Source organism: Triticum aestivum, chromosome 4D, assembly GCF_018294505.1.
Source record: "Triticum aestivum cultivar Chinese Spring chromosome 4D, IWGSC CS RefSeq v2.1, whole genome shotgun sequence".
In the NCBI taxonomy this organism is placed as follows: domain Eukaryota; kingdom Viridiplantae; phylum Streptophyta; class Magnoliopsida; order Poales; family Poaceae; genus Triticum; species Triticum aestivum.
Genome location: NC_057805.1, coordinates 47181670 through 47203647, shown reverse-complemented (window position 1 = coordinate 47203647; position 21978 = coordinate 47181670). Strand labels below are relative to the sequence as shown.

General features: G+C 47.4%; 1 protein-coding gene across 1 annotated transcript; it reads right to left on the bottom strand.

Moving 5' to 3' along the window:
• Positions 1-579: 579 nt before the first annotated feature.
• LOC123096646 (B3 domain-containing protein LOC_Os12g40080) lies at positions 580-6109 on the bottom strand (the record flags this gene model as incomplete). Its single annotated transcript, XM_044518407.1, has 8 exons — positions 580-1104; positions 1776-1954; positions 2090-2561; positions 2775-2962; positions 3084-3888; positions 5471-5585; positions 5746-5810; positions 5984-6109. Coding segments are annotated over 8 exons (2205 nt in total), but the record flags the coding sequence as incomplete, so codon positions are not given.
• Positions 6110-21978: the final 15869 nt, after the last annotated feature.

Here is a 21978-nt window from a genome sequence, read left to right as displayed (position 1 = left end):
CTGTCATGTTACCCATACTAACTAAAATACTCATACTGCCCGAATTATTCATACCAAAAGCTGATGTGTGCTCCGAATATTTCGGACTTTTTGGGTACCTGAATTACCAGAACCGAAATTTCAAGTAATTTGGGTTCAGGTTTTCTTTTTTTTTGGCCGAAAAAAAAATCGGTTCCCATTTTTTATACCCGAATTGCCCAAACAGAAATGACCTAAATACCCGATCACCCAGGGTGACGGGTATGAACCGAACCGAACCGACCAGCCGCCTCTCCCGACCCGAAGGGCGAACGCACGCACAGCCGGGCAAAGGCAAACTACACGAGGCTCGCGCTAGCGACGCAACACGGCCAGGGCCGAAGGACACCGTCAGCCGGACCCAGCCTGACGCGAGCAAGCCAGCCCCGTGGAGCACATGCCGCTCACAGCAACTTGGCAAATCTCCGCTTCTCCTTCCTTCACTTCTCCTCTCAATTCTTCCGAGCTTTTACCAGGGAGGTAGGGAACACCTACACTCAACCTGTACCTCGTTGGTGCGAACAATGCAAAGAAAATTTAAAGTGCAGATACCAAGGAAAATGCAAAAGAGGAATCTCATCCCAGGCAAAGAAACTAGTCGACTCAACTGAAATTCACCACGACTCGCCGGCGTTACTGGTTCAAATCACATAAGTCTGTTTCAGCAAACACCTGCGCGCGCCATTATGCGACCCCTAATTAACCAGCCAACAAGGACCTCCAACGAACTGACTAACAAAGGAACACACGCTAAACTGAGAGTAAACAGCACCTTCTTAAAGTCTTAACGGCGACACAAAGGATCGGTGGAAACAGAATGAACACTGTTGATCAACAGGCACGCTTTACGCGGCGGACGATGTGGACCTTCATCGTGCACTCCTTGCAGTGCCTCAGCCGCTCGAGGAGGCAGACATCGCCCGGCCGCAGCCCGTTCTCCTTGGCGAACTTTACCCATCCACCCACAACCCTGTTGTTCTGAGGCCCGCGTCCCAGCGTCACTTGGCACCTCTCCCCGTCTCGCTCCAGCCAGATGCTTCGCACCTCGTCCCCCAGATATCTGCGGACATATCTCTTGGAGATGCTCTGGTTGGTTACAGACAGGGAAAAGAAGAATGTCAGATGATGGTGTTCAAGGAAATCAAGAAGTGAAAATTATTACTCCTAGTCAAGTTGAAAAAGGAAGTGAAATAATCAACTACAGGTTATGAATCTGCAGCATTCACAATAGTGTTTTTATCTGTGAGCAAAAGTTCAACAAGGCATATGTTGGTATGAACACTGGATCGAGCATAGATTGATTGGAGTTTGTAGCCACGGCAGCCCGGAGCGTCGATTCTCAGGATAGGAGAATAGACTGGTAAGAGGTACATTGTTGCTTGGTTGATAATGAATTAGGGTCTAGGGTGGCATCATATAGCTATGTGCAAGAGTCTTATTAGATGAAAAACATCGACTTGGGGGCTAAGAAACCTAACAAAATGGAAATATATGTCTAAACTCCAGAAGGAAATAGCAAACCTAACATGGTTACACATCTAGGCAGAGGCTGCTCCTAAATAGCCTTAGCGCGACACTTCTTGTGGCTTTGGGCTAGTGGCCTGTGATGGTATGCGATCATCCCCACATAACAGCAAATGCACTACCTAGTTCTAAAAGAAACATAAGAAATGCACTACCGTAGCACTAGCAGATTATGCACAGAAGAATAAAACATTTGTTTCGAAGGAAATTATATAATAAAATATGGAACTCACTAGAGAGAATCTTCCTGTAACATTGGTCTTCTGCATCACGAGCACACAGATGGGAATTTCAGAACCAATAAGGTCGACCTTCTGCTTCACTACCTTCTTCTGAATTAAAGGTATGCGCCTCAAATGCACACCGATGCAACCAGTCAAAGTGACACTATCCTCTGACATCGAAGAATCTCCTGCACGAAGAAAAGAACAAAACAACTATTCAATATAGCTGTGGAAGATGACGATACCACATATGATTTGGAAGGAACGACTGTGTCTCTAGTAACATGAACTGCATGAATCAGAGAAGGAAGAACTCGTCATACCCTCGTTGCCCGGACTCGAGTTAACCGTTTCAACTCGTATCTTTCTTTCCTTTGAGGGTGATTGCATTTCCATGGGCTGAGGACGAGAATAAGAATCCTCTACACTTGCATTACGTAATTGCATTTGCACGAGCTGAGGACGAGAATGAGAAGGTTCCACAGTTTTAGTAGTAGCTTCTTTACACCGTCCTTCGACACTCCGCCCACCAATTTGGGAGGGTCTACCAAAATCCTTTGCATGGATGATATGGACCTCCATTGTGCACATCTCATCAATCTTCAACAATTCAAAGATGCAGATATCACCGGTCTCTACATCATTGTCTTTCACAAACTTCCGCCAGCCACTAACAATCCTTTTGACTTCACGGCTACTGCTGAATTGCACATCCCACCTCTTGCCAAATCGCTGAAGACATACCCTTCGCTCCTTATCACCCACATGCGTCTGAACATATTTCTTGGAGAAAGTCTAGTGACATAATTGGGGGAAGATAATTAGATAATGGCATTCATGTAAAGTGCAAAATAATAGGAGGTATAGAATCTGGAAGTTTAGTCATGGAAGGGTTAACGAGTGAAAGCATTCAAAACAGTACTTTCAACAGAAAACTATGGTTTACTAATAAGCTTGATGCACAGTTCTAGAAGAATGCTCCTTCAACAGTAAAAATTCAACACTCACTAAAGTGCACGTTCCTGTAACATTGAACCTCCTCATCACAGCCACAAAGATTGGATTGTCCTCATGAATAGATTTGACCTTCTCATCAACTTCCTCCTTCTGCACTGTATTTAGACTGGCATTATGTATGAGCGTGTATCTAGGTGAAGCACAACCTTCAATGTCATGTTCAGAGGACAAAGAATCTCCTGTGAACAAAATGAAAATAACTAATCAATATGTCAATAAAATATGGAAACATCAAGTTTGATTGGAATGGAATTGTATCTCCATAATAAAAAATTGCAAGAAATAACTCACTGGGAGTACCTGAAGGACTCGTCGCTGTCTTGTTGCCCATACTCGAGTAATCCCATTGAAGCTTTGTTTGTCTCAGCTTGGTAGGTCTACAAAACAGTTGCATTTGCATGGTCTGAGCATGACCATTAGAATGATCCACGACCTCGCTAGATGGTTGCATTTGCATGGTCTGAGCATGACCATTAGAATGATCCACAGCCTCGGTAGATGGTTGCATTTGCACAAAATGATCCACAGCCTCAGTAGATGGTTGCATTTGCGTAGGCTGACTATGGCCAAACAAATTGTTCACATTTTCAGTAGGCGGACTAAAACCAACAGGATCATCCAAATTTTCAGTAGGTGGTTGCATTCGCATGGGCTGAGGATGCGCATGAGAAGGGTTTGCATTTTCAGTAGGTGGTTGCATTCGCATGGGCTGAGGACGCCTGTCAGAATGGTTGGCAGTTGCAATAGGCGATTGCACTTCCATGGGCTGAGAATGACCATGAGAACGGTCCAAATTTTCAGTACCGCTGTTGTGACTTTCCTGTACAGGAGGAGCATTGTCTCTAATAACAGAGAATGGTTTCTCGCGACCAAATCGATCAAAAACTATGACATCAAACTGAGAGTTTCCTTTGTATCTGAATACCACACAGTCGTCCATATGTAGATCATAGGTTTTGACGAATGTTCCCCATCCCGCTTGAAGAACTAGTTTATCTGGATACTTGGCAACTCCAATGGTGTAACTGTGACCATTTCGTGTTTCTAGCTTGATCTCCGTTGGGATCTCACCCCTGAAACGTCTCAGAAATTCATCTGGGACGATCTGCAGAAAGAACCAGGATTAATAATACAGTTCAAACTTTAAGAGCATGGTTCTTGTGAGGTCAGTAAACAACGAGCAAGTGTGGCGTAAATAAGATATTTGATATCTCTCTTGAGAACATGACGAAAGAAAAGGCACTAGCTTACTTCTCTACCTTCACTCTCCGGGCATTTAGTGTTTATGCTATCACGCTAATCATTTTGATTCATGAAAAAATGTTGCAGAGGTAATGCATACTTTCACAGTCTGTTCATATCCCTACAATAGTACACTACTATATGGAGTTTCAGCTTCCAAGGTAACTGATTAAACAAAGAATACAATCAATAACATAGAAAGATCGCATGGTAACACAACCGATACTCAATCTCTACTCTCAGCCCTAGGTTAAATCTCAGTTATGAAGACCTTTCAATGCTAACACTGAAATGAACTTTTACAAGAATAAACGTGAGCAGAATATATATCCAAATTTCTAAAGTATTGCATCGCTTGGATTTTTTTTTTCAAGAACATGCATCACTTGGATACAATTCACTGGCATATGCAGTAGTGTACAGAACATATCAAACTTATTCCCCTAAAAAACTGCATTCGCACCATTTTTACTGTGAAACATTAGTTTTTCATTATCCAATCATAGAGATCATTATTATCTCGTAGATTCCAAGGCGTGCCAATTTTACTATAAGCCATTAGTTTCTCACGCGTATGTTTTCGACCCGAATAGTTCTCATGCATATCATTACATAAAGTTTTCGCAAGTGCACAGAGTATTCCAAATGTACAAGTCTGAATTTTTTATTCTCGAAATTATTGAAATGCGAGAAAAGGGGTAAAACTTGCAGACATGACGCAACAAATTATTTGTACAGGTATATACATGTAAAATCAAAGTTCAACAATCGACGAATGGGGTGGAAGTAAAACGGTTGAGAAAATATCATAATAAATAAGAAAGTATTCACCTTCCGATCTATTGTTAATATGTGCTAATTGGGAGCACAAAAGTACATTTTGTTATTTAAATGCTCATGTAGGTACAATTCTTGCAAACTGTATCAATGCCATACAAAAAGGTAGAGGAATTGAGGAAAGTTGTCTTTTCAGTGTTAATGTAGGTGAAATTGAGAAATTATTAATTGGAAAGGAACAATTAAGTACAAATTAAAATGTTCCATTTCTCTTTGCACGAAAGTCTTCCTTTTTTAGTCGGCCAATAGCTAACCATATGTACTCCCTCTGTCCCAAAATTCTTGTCTTAGATTTGTCTAAATACGCATGTATCACACACAAAAAAACAGCAAGTATGTATGGTCAAATGTACCCTTGACCGATGGATGGCTAGGACTAAAAACAGAGGAGGGTGTCTGTGGCTCTGCGCTACATCAAGCAGGTAACCGACCTAGTTATCATCGAACAATAGAATCTGACGGAAAAATCTGATAAACCAGCATGACTAATTTGATCAGAAGCAACAACTTTGTTCATCGACTCCATGACTCTAAACTCCACAGAATAATGGGGGGGAAAGAAGAAACACAAGGAAATGAAAAGAGTAGCGTGGTTGAATGTGATTTACCATCTCCTGACCACAGTCATCGACAATGAACATCAGGAAGTGTTTCTCCCGGTCATCCAAATTGCAGTAGTCGAGTTCATCCCTCCGCTCGCACCTTTCGCACCCCATCTTTCCACTGGACATGCATTGCACAGTCAAAGAAAAACCATCAGCGGCAAAGATTTGGCACTGGAACGCGAGAAATGATAACCCGTTGAGTATGATTAGATATGAATCTCCGCATTTGGGGGTATCCCGTATCCAATCCAACGAAACCGGATCGGAGGGGGGCTCACCTTGAGCGAGTCGACGGGCGAGCCTGGGATCCTGGCCAACGGGAACCTCGGGACGCGCGCCGATCCTAGATCAACAGAAAAACATCGTGAGCGGCGGGTGTCGTCGAGTGGCCGCGCATTGTGCGAGAATGTGCGGAGCTCGGCCTCGGATGCTGCTGGAACTCACTCAACAGTGTCAGCCTAGGAGGTGCCGACGGGGAAAGGGAGAGGGGGAGAATCTCAGCGGGGATGACGAGACCTGTGGACGCGGGGCGGGGCGGCGCGGAAGGACACTTGGCTCCCTCCTGCTGAACGTTGGGTGGGCGGAGACAAGAGGCGATGGAGTGAGTGCCTTTGGCTCTCGCGCCAACCACCGGAGCCACGGTTACTTGACTGCCTGCCAGCACGCGGCGGATCGCGGTAATTGATGGCGAGGATGGGGTAGTTTGGTGCGGCGATAAATTCCGAGACCACGGAGTTGTGGAGATTGATTGACCATGTCACCGCTCGCTAGAGCTACCTCGTTTTTCACGGAATTGTCAATAAAATAATTATTCATGTTTTAGTTTGAGAAACACTAAACACGCACATCATACAATTACGAGTACCTTCCGAGCCGACGAGTCTTGAGATCGATGAAGCCACCATATGCGTCTTGCTATCGACAGAAACATTCCCTAGTGAAAGAATATGGTGTGCATGGACTGTCAAATCTTGTGCAACTCGATCTATGAGGAACTGCAACCAAGATACTGGATTTTGCCTCCAAGTATGTTAACATTTGCCTTTCATTGAACCGACGAGACATCTGTTGACTGTTGTATTGCCTCCCATTATGCTAACATCATTGGGTTCTTGGTATCGAAATCACCATTAATCTAGGATATCGCGAGGTCAGAATCGCCTCGGACCTCGAGCCTCTGGATGTCCATGAACATACCATGCAAAGACCGTGTAGGAGGGCTTCGTACTCGGCAACGTTATTGGAGTCTGCATACATGATTTGCAGCACGTAGCACATCTTGTCGGCAGTTGGAGATATCAGGACTACCCCAGCCCCCAATCCGACCATTATTTTTGATCCATCAAAGAAAATAGTCCAATGCGTATAATCAATGCGTCCACTATGTTAGCCAGGACCTGTGACTTTATGGCCCGGCAAGGATGGTACATAATCTCAAAAGGTAGCAGCTCAATTGTGGCGTCTCTATTGTTGATAATATCTGACACAGGAACCTCGTTTCAACTATAATGGAGCATTCTTAAAAATAGTGCCAGAACTTTTGAGATGCCATGAATGTCGCGTAAGCGATCTTCTCGTAACGAGTGTACCTCGTCTTGCACGACCTAGTTACCATCGAACAATAGCATGATCTTCCTCCCCGCGCTCAAGCACCAGGACAACACTAGTCACTTGATAAGTGGCCGAGATGTATAATATCATTGACTCGCCAATCTAGGGTATTGCAAGGATAGGGTTAGTAGCCAGCAATGTCTTTATTTCCTCCAAGGTTGCTCCTGTTGGGGATCATAGCAGAAATTAAAATTTTCTACGCATCACCAAGATCAATCTATGGAGTTTACTAGCAACGAGAGGGGAGGAGTGCATCTACATACCCTTGTAGATCACGAGCGGAAGCGTTCAAGAGAACGGGGTTGATGGAGTCGTACTCGTCGTGATCCAAATCACCGATGATCCAAGCGCCGAACGGACGGCACCTCCGCGTTCAACACACGTACGGAGCGGTGACGTCTCCCACGCCTTGATCCAGCAAGGAGGAAGGAGAGGTTGAGAAAGAAGGCTCCAACAGCAGCACGACGGCGTGGTGGTGGTGGAGTGACAGTTCTCCGACAGGGCTTCGCCAAGCACACGCGGAGGAGGAGAGGTGTTGGGGAGGGGAGGGGTTGCGCCTTGGGAAAGGTATGGCTGCCCTCCCACCCCTCCACTATATATAGGGGCAAGGGAGAGGGGGGCCGGCCCCCTCAGATCCCATCTGGTGGGAGGGGTGGCGGCCAGGGGGAGGTGGTTTGCCCCCCAAGCAAGGGGGGCGCCCCCCTTTAGGGTTCCCCAAACCCTAGGCGCATGGGCCCTAGGGGGGTTGGCGCCCAGCCCACTTAGGGCTGGTTCCCTTCCACCTACAGCCCATAAGGCCCTCCGGGGCAGGTGGACCCTTCCGGTGGACCCCCGGAACCCCTTCGGTGGTCCCGGCACAATACCGGCATACCCCCGAACACTTCCGGTGACCGTATGGTGACTTCCCATATATAAATCTTTACCTCCAGACCATTCCGAAACTCCTCGTGACGTCCGGGATCTCATCCGGGACTCCGAACAACATTCGGTAATCACATACAAACCTTCCTTATAACCCTAGCGTCATCGAACCTTAAGTGTGTAGACCCTACGGGTTCGGGAATCATGCAGACATGACCGAGACACCTCTCTAGCCAATAACCAACAGCGGGATCTGGATACCCATGTTGGCTCCCACATGTTCCACGATGATCTCATCGGATGAACCACGATGTCGAGGATTCAAGCAATCCCGTATACAATTCCCTTTGTCAATCGGTACTTTACTTGCCCGAGATTCGATCGTCGGTATCCCAATACCTCGTTCAATCTCGTTACCGGCAAGTCACTTTACTCGTTCCGTAATGCATGATCCCGTGACTAACTACTTAGTCACATTGAGCTCATTATGATGATGCAATACCGAGTGGGCCCAGAGATACCTCTCCGTCATACGGAGTGACAAATCCCAGTCTCGATCCGAGCCAACCCAACAGACACTTTCGGAGATACCTGTAGTGCACCTTTATAGCCACCCAGTTACGTTGTGACGTTTGGTACACCCAAAGCATTCCTACGGTATCCGGGAGTTGCACGATCTCATGGTCTAAGGAGAAGATACTTGACATTGGAAAAGCTCTAGCAAACGAACTACACGATCTTTGAGCTATGCTTAGGACTGGGTCTTGTCCATCACATCATTCTCCTAATGATGTGATCCCGTTATCAATGACATCCAATGTCCATGGTCAGGAAACTGTAACCATCTATTGATCAACGAGCTAGTCAACTAGAGGCTCACTAGGGACATGTTATGGTCTATGTATTCACACATGTATTATGATTTCCGGATAACACAATTAAAGCATGAACAACAGACAATTATCATGAACAAGGAAATATAATAATAACCATTTTATTATTGCCTCTAGGGCATATTTCCAACAGTCTCCCACTTGCACTAGAGTCAATAATCTAGTTACATTGTGATGAATCGTACACCCATAGAGTTCTGGTGTTGATCATGTTTTGCTCGTGGAAGAGGTTTAGTCAACGGATCTGCGACATTCAAATCTGTATGCACTTTACAAATATCTATGTCTCCATTTTGAACATTTTCACGAATGGATTTGAAGCGACGCTTGATGTACCTGGTCTTCTTGTGAAACCTGGGCTCCTTGGCAAGGGTAATAGCTCCAGTGTTGTCACAGAAGAGAGTCATCGGCCCCAATGCATTGGGAATAACTCCTAGGTCGGCAATGAACTCCTTCATCCAGATTGCTTCATGTGCTGCCTCCGAGGCTGCCATGTACTCCGCTTCACATGTAGATCCCGCCACGATGCTTTGCTTGCAACTGCACCAGCTGACTGCCCCACCATTCAAAATATACACGTATCCGGTTTGTGACTTAGAGTCATCCAGATCTGTGTCGAAGCTAGCATCGACGTAACCCTTTACGACGAGCTCTTCGTCACCTCCATAAACGAGAAACATATCCTTAGTCCTTTTCAGGTACTTCAGGATGTTCATGACCGCTGTCCAGTGTTCCATGCCGGGATTACTTTGGTACCTTCCTACCAAACTTACGGCAAGGTTTACATCAGGTCTGGTACACAGCATGGCATACATAATAGACCCTATGGCCGAGGCATAGGGGACGACACTCATCTTTTCTCTATCTTCTGCCGTGGTCGGGCATTGAGCCGTGCTCAATCTCACCCCTTGCAATACAGGCAAGAACCCCTTCTTGGACTGATCCATATTGAACTTCTTCAATATCTTGTCAAGGTATGTGCTTTGTGAAAGACCTATGAGGCGTCTCGATCTATCTCTATAGATCTTGATGCCTAATATGTAAGCAGCTTCTCCAAGGTCCTTCATTGAAAAACACTTATTCAAGTAGGCCTTTATACTTTCCAAGAATTCTATATCATTTCCCATCAATAGTATGTCATCCACATATAATAAGAGAAATGCTACAGAGCTCCCACTCACTTTCTTGTAAACACAGCCTTCTCCATAAGTCTGCGTAAACCCAAACGCTTTGATCATCTCATCAAAGCGAATGTTCCAACTCCGAGATGCCTGCACCAGCCCATAGATTGAGCACTGGAGCTTGCATACTTTGTCAGCATTCTTAGGATCGACAAAACCTTCCGGCTGCATCATATACAATTCTTCCTTAAGGAAGCCATTAAGGAATGCCGTTTTGACGTCCATTTGCCATATTTCATAATCGTAGAATGTGGTAATTGCTAACATGATTCGGACGGACTTCAGCTTCGCTACGGGTGAGAAGGTCTCATCGTAGTCAACTCCTTGAACTTGTCGATAACCCTTAGCGACAAGTCGAGCTTTATAGATGGTAACATTTCCATCTGCGTCCGTCTTCTTCTTAAAGATCCATTTATTTTCTATCGCTCGCCGATCATCGGGCAAGTCTGTCAAAGTCCATACTTTGTTTTCATACATGGATCCTATCTCGGGTTGCATGGCTTCAAGCAATTTGTTGGAATCTGGACCCGCCATTGCTTCTTCATAGTTCGAAGGTTCACCGTTGTCCAACAACATGATTTCCAGGACAGGGTTGCCGTACCACTCTGGTGCGGAACGTGTCCTTGTGGACCTACGAAGTTCAGTGGTAACTTGATCATGATCGTCATCATTAACTTCCTCTCTAGTCGGTGCAGGCACCACAGAAACATTTTCTTGTGCTGCGCTACTTTCTGGTTCGAGAGGGGTCATCTCATCAAGTTCCACTTTCCTCCCACTTACTTCTTTCGAGAGAAACTCTTTCTCCAGAAAGGACCCGTTTTTGGCAACGAAGATCTTGCCTTCGGATCTGAGGTAGAAGGTATACCCAATGGTTTCCTTAGGGTATCCTATGAAGACGCATTTTTCCGACTTGGGTTCGAGCTTTTCAGGTTGAAGTTTCTTGACATAAGCATCGCATCCCCAAACTTTAAGAAACAACAGCTTAGGTTTCTTTCCAAACCATAATTCATACGGTGTCGTCTCAACGGATTTCGACGGAGCCCTATTTAAAGTGAATGCGGCAATCTCTAAAGCATAACCCCAGAATGATAGCGGTAGATCGGTAAGAGACATCATAGATCAGACCATATCCAATAGAGTGCGATTACGACGTTCGGACACACCATTACGCTGAGGTGTTCCAGGCGGCGTGAGTTGTGAAACAATTCCACATTTCCTTAAGTGTGTGCCAAATTCGTGACTCAAATATTTCCCTCCATGATCTGATCGTAAGAACTTTATTTTCCTGTCACGTTGATTCTCAACCTCACTCTAAAATTCCTTGAACTTTTCAAAAGTCTTAGACTTGTGTTTCATTAAGTAGACATACCCATATCTACTCAAGTCATCAGTGAGGGTGAGAACATAACGATAGCCACCGCGAGCCTCAACGCTCATTGGACCGCACACATCAGTATGTATGATTTCCAATAAGTTGGTTGCTCGCTCCACTGTTCCGGAGAACGGAGTCTTGGTCATTTTGCCCATGAGGCATGGTTCGCATGTGTCAAATGATTCATAATCAAGAGACTCCAAAAGTCCATCTGCATGGAGTTTCTTCATGCGTTTGACACCAATGTGACCAAGGCGGCAGTGCCACAAGTATGTGGGACTATCATTATCAACCTTACATTTCTTGGCATTCACACTATGAATATGTGTAACATCACGTTCGAGATTCATTAGGAATAAACCATTGACCAGCGGGGCATGACCATAAAACATATCTCTCATATAAATAGAACAACCATTATTCTCAGATTTAAATGAGTAGCCATCTCGCATTAAACGAGATCCAGATACAATGTTCATGCTCAAAGCTGGCACTAAATAACAATTATTGAGGTTTAAAACTAGTCCCGTAGGTAAATGTAGAGGTAGCGTGCCGACGGCTGCACACGCATGAGCTGAGGATGCCCTTGAGAAATATTCACATTTTCAGTAGGAGATTGCGTTTCATGGGGCTGAGAATGACCATGAGCATGGGTGAAAGTTTCAGGAGCACCTCTTTGCCTTTCCTGCACATAAGGATACAGAGGAGCACTGTCTGCAACAACCAACGACGCTTTCTCACGGCCAAATCGATCGAACACTATGACATTGAACTGCGAGTTTCCGTTGTATCTAAATACCACAGAGTCGTCGATCTGTAGATCGTAGGTTTCGGCAAAGGTCTCCCATCCTGCTCTAAGGACTAGTTTATCTGGATACTTGGCAACTGCAACAGTGTAAATATGACCATTCCATGTTTCTAGCTTGATCTCTTTTGGGATCTGTCGTGGAATTGTCACGGCAGATGTCCTCGAGCTAGGACTTAGTCGTGGAGCCATCACTACTAGGAAGCTTGAAGGGGTTAAGCGGGACAAGGAACACGAGGTTTTATACTGGTTCGGCCCCTTACGGTGAAGGTAAAAGCCTACGTCCAGTTTGCGGTGGTATTGATTAGGGTTTCGATGACCAGGGAGCTTAACTGCTATGCCTGGGTCTCGACGAGATTGTTCTTGTCCCTAAACCGCTGCCGGGTCGTCCCTTTATATAGGGAGGCTGACGCCCTGCAGCTCTCAGAGTCCCGGCCGGCTCATAAGAGTGTCCGGCTCGGACTCTTAACTATTCTTGCCTTACACTACAAGTTCTACCATAATAATGATTGTAACTACGGGCCTTAAGCCATATCCGGGTCTTAAGCCCATCTTCGGCCCACCGTCTTTAAGCTTGGCGTCGGGCTTCTGGCAATGACCATTAGAGTAACCCGGCCCCTCCTGGCGGGTGACTCTAAGGTCTATATCCTCAACATTAGGCCCCAGATTGATTTGAGCCGGCTCATGTCAATCTTCAATCCTTTCGACAGAAAATCACCGGCTTACAATTGTGTGAAGGCCATAACCCGGCGTGACGTCATCCTCTGGACTCCAGATAATCCGCCGTGACGTCATCTTCCATTAAGCCCGTTTTTTACTCCGCCAGATCCGCAACGGATCTTTACCTTTACTGTCATCCCGAAAATCGAGGCGTTTCGTGGGAAGATAACCACGCCGTGGTCTCCTTGATTCTCGCGCCCACTTATGAGCTCGCCCTTATAAATAGGCCGGCCCGACGGGCCTTCAGCCACGCTTCTTCCTCCTCGCGCCACTGTTCCTCTGCTCGAGCTCGAACTCCATTGGGCTGATCCACATTAGGGTTCCGTAGTTCATCCTCTGTTCTTCGTAGTTCGTTGCGGCCCTTGGTAGATTTGGTTTTTACTGCCCTTTTTTTGATCTTAGCTCTGTATAGAATCACTGCGGTAGATGTTTAAGACCCATTTCACATGCAAATAGCCCTCTTTTCACTGCATAAGAGCCTTGTTCGAGCTCAAGAACTTCCCCGCGTCTGTTTCTAGGTCTAGAAACTTTTCTTTTGCCCGACCATTTTGATCCAAAATAGTTACTGCAATGTGTGAAACTTGTTTTACCTCACTTAGTAAAAAACTGCAATTATTGAATCACGGCGGTTTATGTTTCCGGTTTAAAGAAACCACGCGCCGTAGAACCTTCCGGCTTAAAGAAAACCATGCGCCATAAAATTTTCCGGCTCAGCTGTGATAAGGCCGTAGACAATCAAATTACTCTCAATCCCTCGGCGGCTTAAATAACCCGATGCACTTAGGTGTATACCATTAGTCCCCTTCATAAGCCGCCACTTTGACATTGAACTGTAGATTTCCTCCGGCTTACAATTAATCCGGACGTTTTCCTTTTATCATAGACTGCCGACTTTCACCATGCCTCCCAAAGCTCCTAAAGCCTCCATCACTTGCAACTGGATGAGGTCCAACGTCACCAATGAGACCCTAGCAGATTTTGTCAAGTCTGGATATCTGCCCAAGAAGGACGTCATGTCCTACCGTGCCCCTGACCCGTCAGAAGAGAGACCACAGCCAAAGGACGGGGAGGTAGTGATTTTTGCGGATCATATGAGCCGGGGCTTCGCACCGCCCGGCTCAAAGTTTTTCAGAGACGTTCTAAATTTCTTCGATCTGCGGCCTCAGGACATAGGACCCAACTCAGTGTCCAATATCTGCAATTTCCAAGTGTTCTGCGAGGTTTACCTTGGAGAAGAACCTAGTCTGCTGCTCTTCAGAGAGATTTTTTACTGGAACCGTCAGAATGAGTGCGCCAATGGGCCAAGTCTGGAGTTAGGCGGCATCTCCATCCAGCGGCGAAGGGACTGCCTTTTCCCATATGCAGAGCCGCCAAGCCACCCCAAAGATTGGAATCTGACGTGGTTCTACTGCCAAGACACGTCGCCGGCTGATGAAAGTCCGTTGCCCGGCTTTCGCCCCTCTCGTCTGGAGTCAACACACCCACTGTCTGACAAACTGACGCAAGCGGAGCGCCAGCCTCTGCTCCCCACCATAAACAAGATCAAGGCTCTTTTAGGCAATGGTCTCAACGGAATTGATCTGGTCCGGGTCTGGATCTCCTGGCGGGTGATCCCATTAAGCCGCCGCCCCGGCTTAATGTGCGAGTACACGGGACGAAAGGATGACCCCCAGAGACATAGCCGCAACGATCTTCCGGAAGATGTTGCAAAGGAGATGACCAAGGCTCTCTTGAACGAGAGCCTGGCAGACTGCGGGAGGACCGGGTTAGCCCCCTTCTGCAAGACCAACCCAGCCCCAGCGGTAAGCCACTGATTTAAACATTTTATCTTTGTCCACAGATAACCTTCATCTGAATCTTTAAGAAATCATCATTGTATTTTTCAGGCTGACGACAAGTTCTGGCGGGTCAAGTATGACCATGACGCGGCCAAGAAGGCCAGAAAGGCGAAGAAAGCCGCCAAGAAAGCCGCTCCCCGTAAGAAGGGAAGTAGGCCCACTGCTTCGGAGCTGTTGCAGCTAAGTGACAGCTCCGAGTCTGAGGTAATTCCTAAACCTGTAAGCTCTTGTTATACTTGTTGTTCATTTCTGTCCGCCTTATCAATGTTGTTTATCAACAGGAGGACACCGGAGCCAGTAACCCGGTGGTTGAAGAGGTAACAATACTTTCCTCCGACTCGGAGCCCTTGCCAAGGCTGAAAACCCGAAGAGTAACCCGGAAAGTAAGTTTTTCCCATCCTTTAGCTTACCAAGATCCTCAATTTATTTTGAAGCGACAGGTTCATGAGAGCCGGCGGCATACCCGGACCAACAAGGACACTGACCTCTCCTCCGGGTTACCTGATGCATCAAGGAAATGCCGGACCGAGGTGATCGCAAAATTGTACCCTTTTCATCCTTTTGCGGGTGTTATACGCCAACCGCTTAATTCTTCTGACTCAAATTATCAGGAGACTTCCCCTTCTTCCGGCGATTCTATGCAGTCGAATCTGCCGGCTTTCAAGACCGTGCCCGGGTAATGATAATCATCTCATGTTGTTCTAATCTTTACTCATACTTTTTGTACTAACCTTTGTTGTTCTTTTAGTGCCCAGGCAAAGCTCACCAAGAGGGCGAAGAAAACCAAGTCGGCCGGAGAGCCGGATTTGCCTGAACCGGAGGTGGCGGTTCAAGAACCGCCAGCTGCCTCCGCCCCCGAAGCTACCGCTCCAATTGACAAGGCACCTGTAGAAGCTTCTGCTGACCCGGAGGCCTCCGGCTCGGCTCAGCCAGCAAATGACCCGGACGTGGAAATCACCCGGACGGAATTTGTTAAGCCGAGGAGGCCTACGGCACTGGCCAAGTGCTCTGCCAAGGGGGAATTACTGCAGCCCCGCCGGGTCAGTCTGGATCTAACTGACTATGCCAACCTGAGCATCGGAGAGCTCGTCTCCGGCTATGTCAGCCAAGTGCACAAGAGCCGGGACGCAGAGGTTGCCATGGTGACCCAGATCCAGCAGAAATCTGAGGTATTATCCTTCTGTCCTCTTACTTACTGCAGAGTTACCTTTACCATGCTAGCCCCCAAGTCGACGACTTATGATTGAATATGTTGTAGACTTAGATTCCGACTTGCTTCCATGAACCGGTAATTTGTAGATAGGAACAGTCGATACACATTAGCCCCCAAGTGCCAAGTGTCTTTGCTTGGAAAACACTTGGGACTTATCTTCCGGCTTACTCGCATGAACCGGAAATTGGTAAATAGAAAAATTGAACATGCATTAGCCCCCAAGTGCCAAGTGTCTTTGCTTGGAAAACACTTGGGACTTTAAATTTGTATAGTAACTGTTCATGCCATAACCCGGACATTTATACAGGCTGCTGGCAAGAAGCTTGAGGCTGACCTCGCTGATCTCAAGAACCGGCTGAAGATGCAAGAGATGGAGACCCGGAAGGCAAATGCCAAGTTCGTGTCCAGCATCGCCGCGCAAGAGAAGCTGAAGACGGAGTTTGACGTTGAGCGGAAGGCGTGGGCTGAAGAAAAGGCCGCATTGGTGAACCGGGCTGAACAGGCGGAGAAGGCTCTCTCCGAGAAGACCGCCGAGCTCTCCGGCCTAAAGCGCCAAGTGTCTCAAATGGTTGCTGCAATCTTCGATAAGTCATCCGCCGGCTTTCATCCAGTTTAAAATTTTGATGCCTCATAACTCACCCTTGTCGGCAGCTTATCCTGTTCTATGAAACAGGTTCCAGAAGTGCCAACCTCAACCAGAGTGTGGTAACCAAGCTAAAGGCCGTGTACACCCTGGTGGAGCAACTCTACACCGGGTCACAGCATGCCCTAGCCGTGGTGGCCTTATCCAACGAGGTGCCGACTCACCTGGCGGAGGTTCTTCGTCGGCTCGCCGTTCTGCCTCAACGTATCCAAGAACTGCGACGGGCCTCTGCAAGATCCGGAGCGATCGCCGCACTGAGCCGGGCCAAGGCTTTCTTGCCGGAGTTAGACCCGGCAGACATCGCCCTCGGCTATCCAAGTCTGAAGGAAGACGGCACGGCTTTCGACCAAAAAGACTTCGCCGCTTGCGTGAAGATCGTGCGCCCGGTGGCAACTCTTATTGGAAACGATACGGATCTGACCAAGTACCAGCCGGGTTATAATGCGGAAAATCAGAGGATCCCGACCCCTCGCTATGAAGCCCTGAGTTTAATCCCGCCGGCTCGTCAGCACACCTTCGCCCCGGAGATTGACCCGGCCGGGTTAATTGACGAGGAAGCCCAATTCGAAGCGCTGAGCGGCATCGACTGGAAGTCGTCGACCTTCCAGACCTTGGGAACAGCCGGAGGAGAAGAAAGAGATGAGCCGGAGACTTCCACCCAGCAGGCGTCTTAACTTCTGCAGCCGGCTTACCAAACAATGCTCCACCCTTTTGGACTCGATGAGTCTTGTAATAGAGTAGGTGCAACACTTTATCTTTGCCGTGCCATCGTGCACGTATTGAATGCTGAAGTCTATTGAAGTTGTCTCTTGATATTTCTCCGGGTCATTCATTCTCCCTAGTCTCAAATAATTGCCTTGAACTATCCTGCATAAAAAGACAAATCGCAAGTCCCTAGGCGGCTTACCGCGCTGAGAATCATAGGTTTTAGATATATAACCCGGATATGAATCAAAAAAGATTGACCCTTAATAATGTCCTTAATATATCCGTGATAACACACTTAGCGGCCTGCAAGCATATTTCCGGTTTAGATGACCCGGGTAATAAGGTTGGTACCTCAACTCCGGTGTACCTGTCTTAATGACACCCATTGTGTTCAACTAACACTGAAAATCAAAATTTAAACCGGCCAAGCGAGACCCGGCCGTACACACTTTGAAATGATCAGAAGAACTCTTTAATGAAGCAGAAGAACTTAGGGGCTTCCAGTTTGAATACAACCAGAGACCCGGCCCAAAGGGGTTAAGCTAAGATTCGGATACGATCATATAGCCCCCAGTGGGTGTGGCGATGCCAATCAAGAGGGTACCGACAGCTATGTTCTCTTTGGTTCGAATACGACCCATGTTTGAACAGGAAGCCCCCAAGTGATTTTAAGAATTGTTTAACGACGCTGATTAGAATACGATCCACGTCGGTTCTCAAAGGGGTTAAGCTATGATTCAAATATGATCAAAGAAAACCTCCCAATGAGCTCGGCACTTTGCCAATCAAATGGGTATCGACAGCTATGTTCTCTTTGGTTCGAATACGACCCATGTTTGAACAGGAAGCCCCCAAGTGACCTTATTACCTGCGGCTAGATTCGAATACGATCATAAGCCGGATCCTCCTTCAAGTTATCATGTTAATCTTGCAAAGAAAACAAACACGTGCACATTTGGAGGAGAAAAAGGACAGAGGTCCTGCTTTATTGCTTATCATAATATATACATGGCTGAGAGAAATATGTACATTATGAGAGCCGGTGGCTCAAGTGTAGTAAGGCCGAAGTTGAGCTATGTTCCACGGCCGACGGGTCTCTTCCTTCGACTTACGTGAATCTTTGTGCTCCCGAATGTCAATGAGGTAATACGACCCGTTGTGCAAGTTCTTGCTGACCACAAAGGGCCCTTCCCAAGGCGGGGATAGCTTGTGCGCATCAGTTTGATCTTGGATGAGCCGGAGCACGAGATCCCCTTCCTGAAAGACCCGGGATTTAACCCGGCGGCTATGATAACGGCGCAGGTCTTGTTGGTAAATCGCTGAACGGGCTGCTGCCACATCACGCTGTTCGTCCAACAAGTCAAGAGCATCTTGGCGCGCCTGTTCATTATCCGCCTCAACGTAAGCCGCCACTCGAGGTGAGTCATGACAGATGTCACTGGGGAGGACTGCTTCTGCCCCATAAACCATGAAGAAAGGTGTAAAACTTGTAGACCTGTTAGGAGTAGTGTTGATGCTCCATAACACGGAGGGCAACTCCTCCACCCAACAACCCGGCGTCCGTTGCAAAGGGACCAAAAGACGGGACTTGATGCCCTTCAGAATCTCCTGATTAGCTCTCTCAGCTTGACCATTGGATTGAGGATGAGCCACTGAGGAAACATCAAGTCGGATATGCTCTCGTTGACAGAACTCTTCCATGGCGCCTTTGGAGAGGTTGGTGCCATTGTCAGTGATAATGCTGTGCGGAAAACCAAAGCGAAAGATCATCTTTTTCATAAACTGAACCGCCGTGGCTGCATCGCACTTGCTAACTGGCTCCGCTTCAACCCACTTGGTAAACTTGTCAACTGCCACCAAAAGGTGGGTCTTCTTATCCTTGGACCTTTTGAAAGGCCCAACCATATCAAGTCCCCAGACCGCAAAGGGCCAAGTAATTGGGATCATCCTCAGCTCTTGAGCCGGTACATGAGCCCGTCGCGAGAACCTCTGGCAACCATCACACTTACTGACCAAGTCCTCTGCATCAGCATGAGCTGTCAACCAATAAAAACCATGACGAAAAGCCTTGGCCACAAGAGACTTTGAGCCGGCGTGATGGCCACAATCCCCTTCATGGATCTCACGCAAGATCTCTTGACCTTCCTCAGGGGAAACACAACGCTGAAACGCTCCCGTAACACTGCGGTGATGCAACTCACCATTGATAACAATCATTGACTTAGCCCGCCGGGTTATTTGCCTGGCCAAAGTTTCGTCCTCGGGCAACTCGCCCCGGGTCATGTAAGCCAGATAGGGCATTGTCCAGTCCGATATGATATGGAGCGCCGCCACCAGCCATGCCTCCGGGTCAGGGACAGCCAAGTCTTCCTCTGTAGGCAACTTAACAGAAGGGCTATACAGGACGTCCAGGAAAGTGTTGGGCGGCACCGGTTTTCGCTGAGAGCCCAGCCGGCTTAAAGCATCAGCCACCTCATTCTTCCTGCGATCGATGTGTTCCACTTGGTATCCCTGAAAGTGCCTAGCAATGGCATCAACTTCGCGGCGATAAGCCGCCATGAGAGGGTCCTTGGAATCCCACTTTCCTGATACTTGTTGAGCCACCAAGTCTGAGTCGCCGAAGCACCTTACCCGGCTTAAGCTCATCTCTTTAGCCAGCCGAAGACCATGGAGCAAGGCCTCGTACTCAGCCGCGTTGTTAGTGCAAGGAAACAGCAGCTGTAGCACATAATGGAATTTGTCACCTTTAGGGGAAGCCAACACGACTCCAGCCCCCGAGCCCTCCAACTGCCTGGACCCATCAAAGTGAATAGTCCAATATGTGTTATCCGGCTTTTGCTCGGGCACTTGTGACTCTGTCCAGTCATTGATGAAATCCACCAGGGCCTGAGATTTAACAGCAGTGCGTGGCACGTACATGAGACCATGAGGTCCAAGCTCTATAACCCACTTAGCCACTCTCCCTGTGGCCTCTCTGTTTTGAATGATATCACCAAGAGGGGCAGAACTGACCACAGTGATGGGATGACCCTGAAAATAATGCTTAAGTTTCCGGCTCGCCATGAACACACCATACACAAGCTTCTGCCAATGCGGATACCGCTGCTTGGACTCAATGAGCACTTCACTGACATAATAAACCGGCCGCTGAACCGGATGCTCCTTACCCTCCTCCTTGCGCTCCACCACCATAGCCACACTGACGGCTCGTGTGTTCGCCGCCACATATAATAATAAGGGCTCCTTATCAACCGGAGCAGCAAGGACTGGAGGCTCTGCTAGCTGTTTCTTCAAATCCTCAAAGGCAGTATTAGCTGCATCATTCCAGACAAAGCTATCAGTTTTCTTCATCAACTGGTATAATGGCATGGCCTTCTCACCCAAACGGCTTATAAACCGGCTTAAAGCAGCGATGCGACCCGCCAAGCGCTGAACATCATTTATACATGTCGGCTTAGCCAGGGAGGTGATGGCCTTGATCTTCTCTGGGTTAGCTTCAATGCCTCTGTCAGAAACCAAAAAACCCAAGAGTTTGCCTGCAGGAACACCAAAGACACACTTGGCCAGGTTAAGCATCATCTTGTAGACCCGGAGATTATCAAAGGTTTCTCTCAAATCATCTATCAGGGTTTCCTCCTTTATGGACTTAACCACAATATCATCTACATAAGCATGAACATTGCGCCCAATCTGTTTATGAAGGCAGTTCTGCACGCAACGCTGATAAGTCGCCTGTGCATACTTGAGTCCAAAGGGCATGGACACATAGCAGAAGGCTCCAAAGGGAGTGATGAACGTCGTCTTCTCCTGGTCCTTAACTGCCATCTTAATCTGATGATATCCGGAATAAGCGTCCAGGAAACTTAAACGCGCACAACCGGCCGTAGCATCAATAATTTGATCAATACAGGGAAGGGCAAAAGGATCAGCCGGACACGCTTTGTTCAAGTCCGTGTAGTCTACACACATCCGCCAAGTGCCGTTCTTCTTGAGTACGAGCACCGGGTTAGCTAACCACTCTGGGTGAAAGACTTCAACAATAAACCCGGCCGCCAAGAGTCGGGCCACCTCTTCACCAATAGCTTTCCGCCTCTCTTCATTAAACCGCCGAAGGAACTGCCTGACCGGCTTAAATTTCGGATCAACATTGAGAGTGTGCTCAGCGAGTTCCCTAGGTACACCTGGCATGTCAGAAGGTTTCCACGCGAAGATGTCCCTATTCTCACGGATGAACTCGATGAGCGCGCCTTCCTATTTTGGATCCAGATTTGCACTGATGCTAAACTGCTGAGATGAATCTCCTGGAACAAAATCAACAAGTTTAGTTTCATCAGCCGACTTAAATTTCATCGCCGGCTCATTTTCCGTAGTCGGCTTTTTCAGAGAGGTCATATCTGTTGGGTCAACATTGTCTTTGTAAAACTTCAACTCCTCTGTTGCACAAACAGATTCTGCATAAGCTGCATCGCCTTCCTCACATTCCAAGGCCACCTTCCAGCTGCCGTGAACCGTAATGGTCCCATTGTGACCTGGCATCTTGAGCTGTAAGTACACATAACACGGTCGTGCCATGAACTTGGCGTAAGCCGGCCGTCCAAATATAGCATGGTATGGGTTTCTTATCTTGACCACCTCAAAGGTCAATTTCTCCACCCTGTAGTTGTTC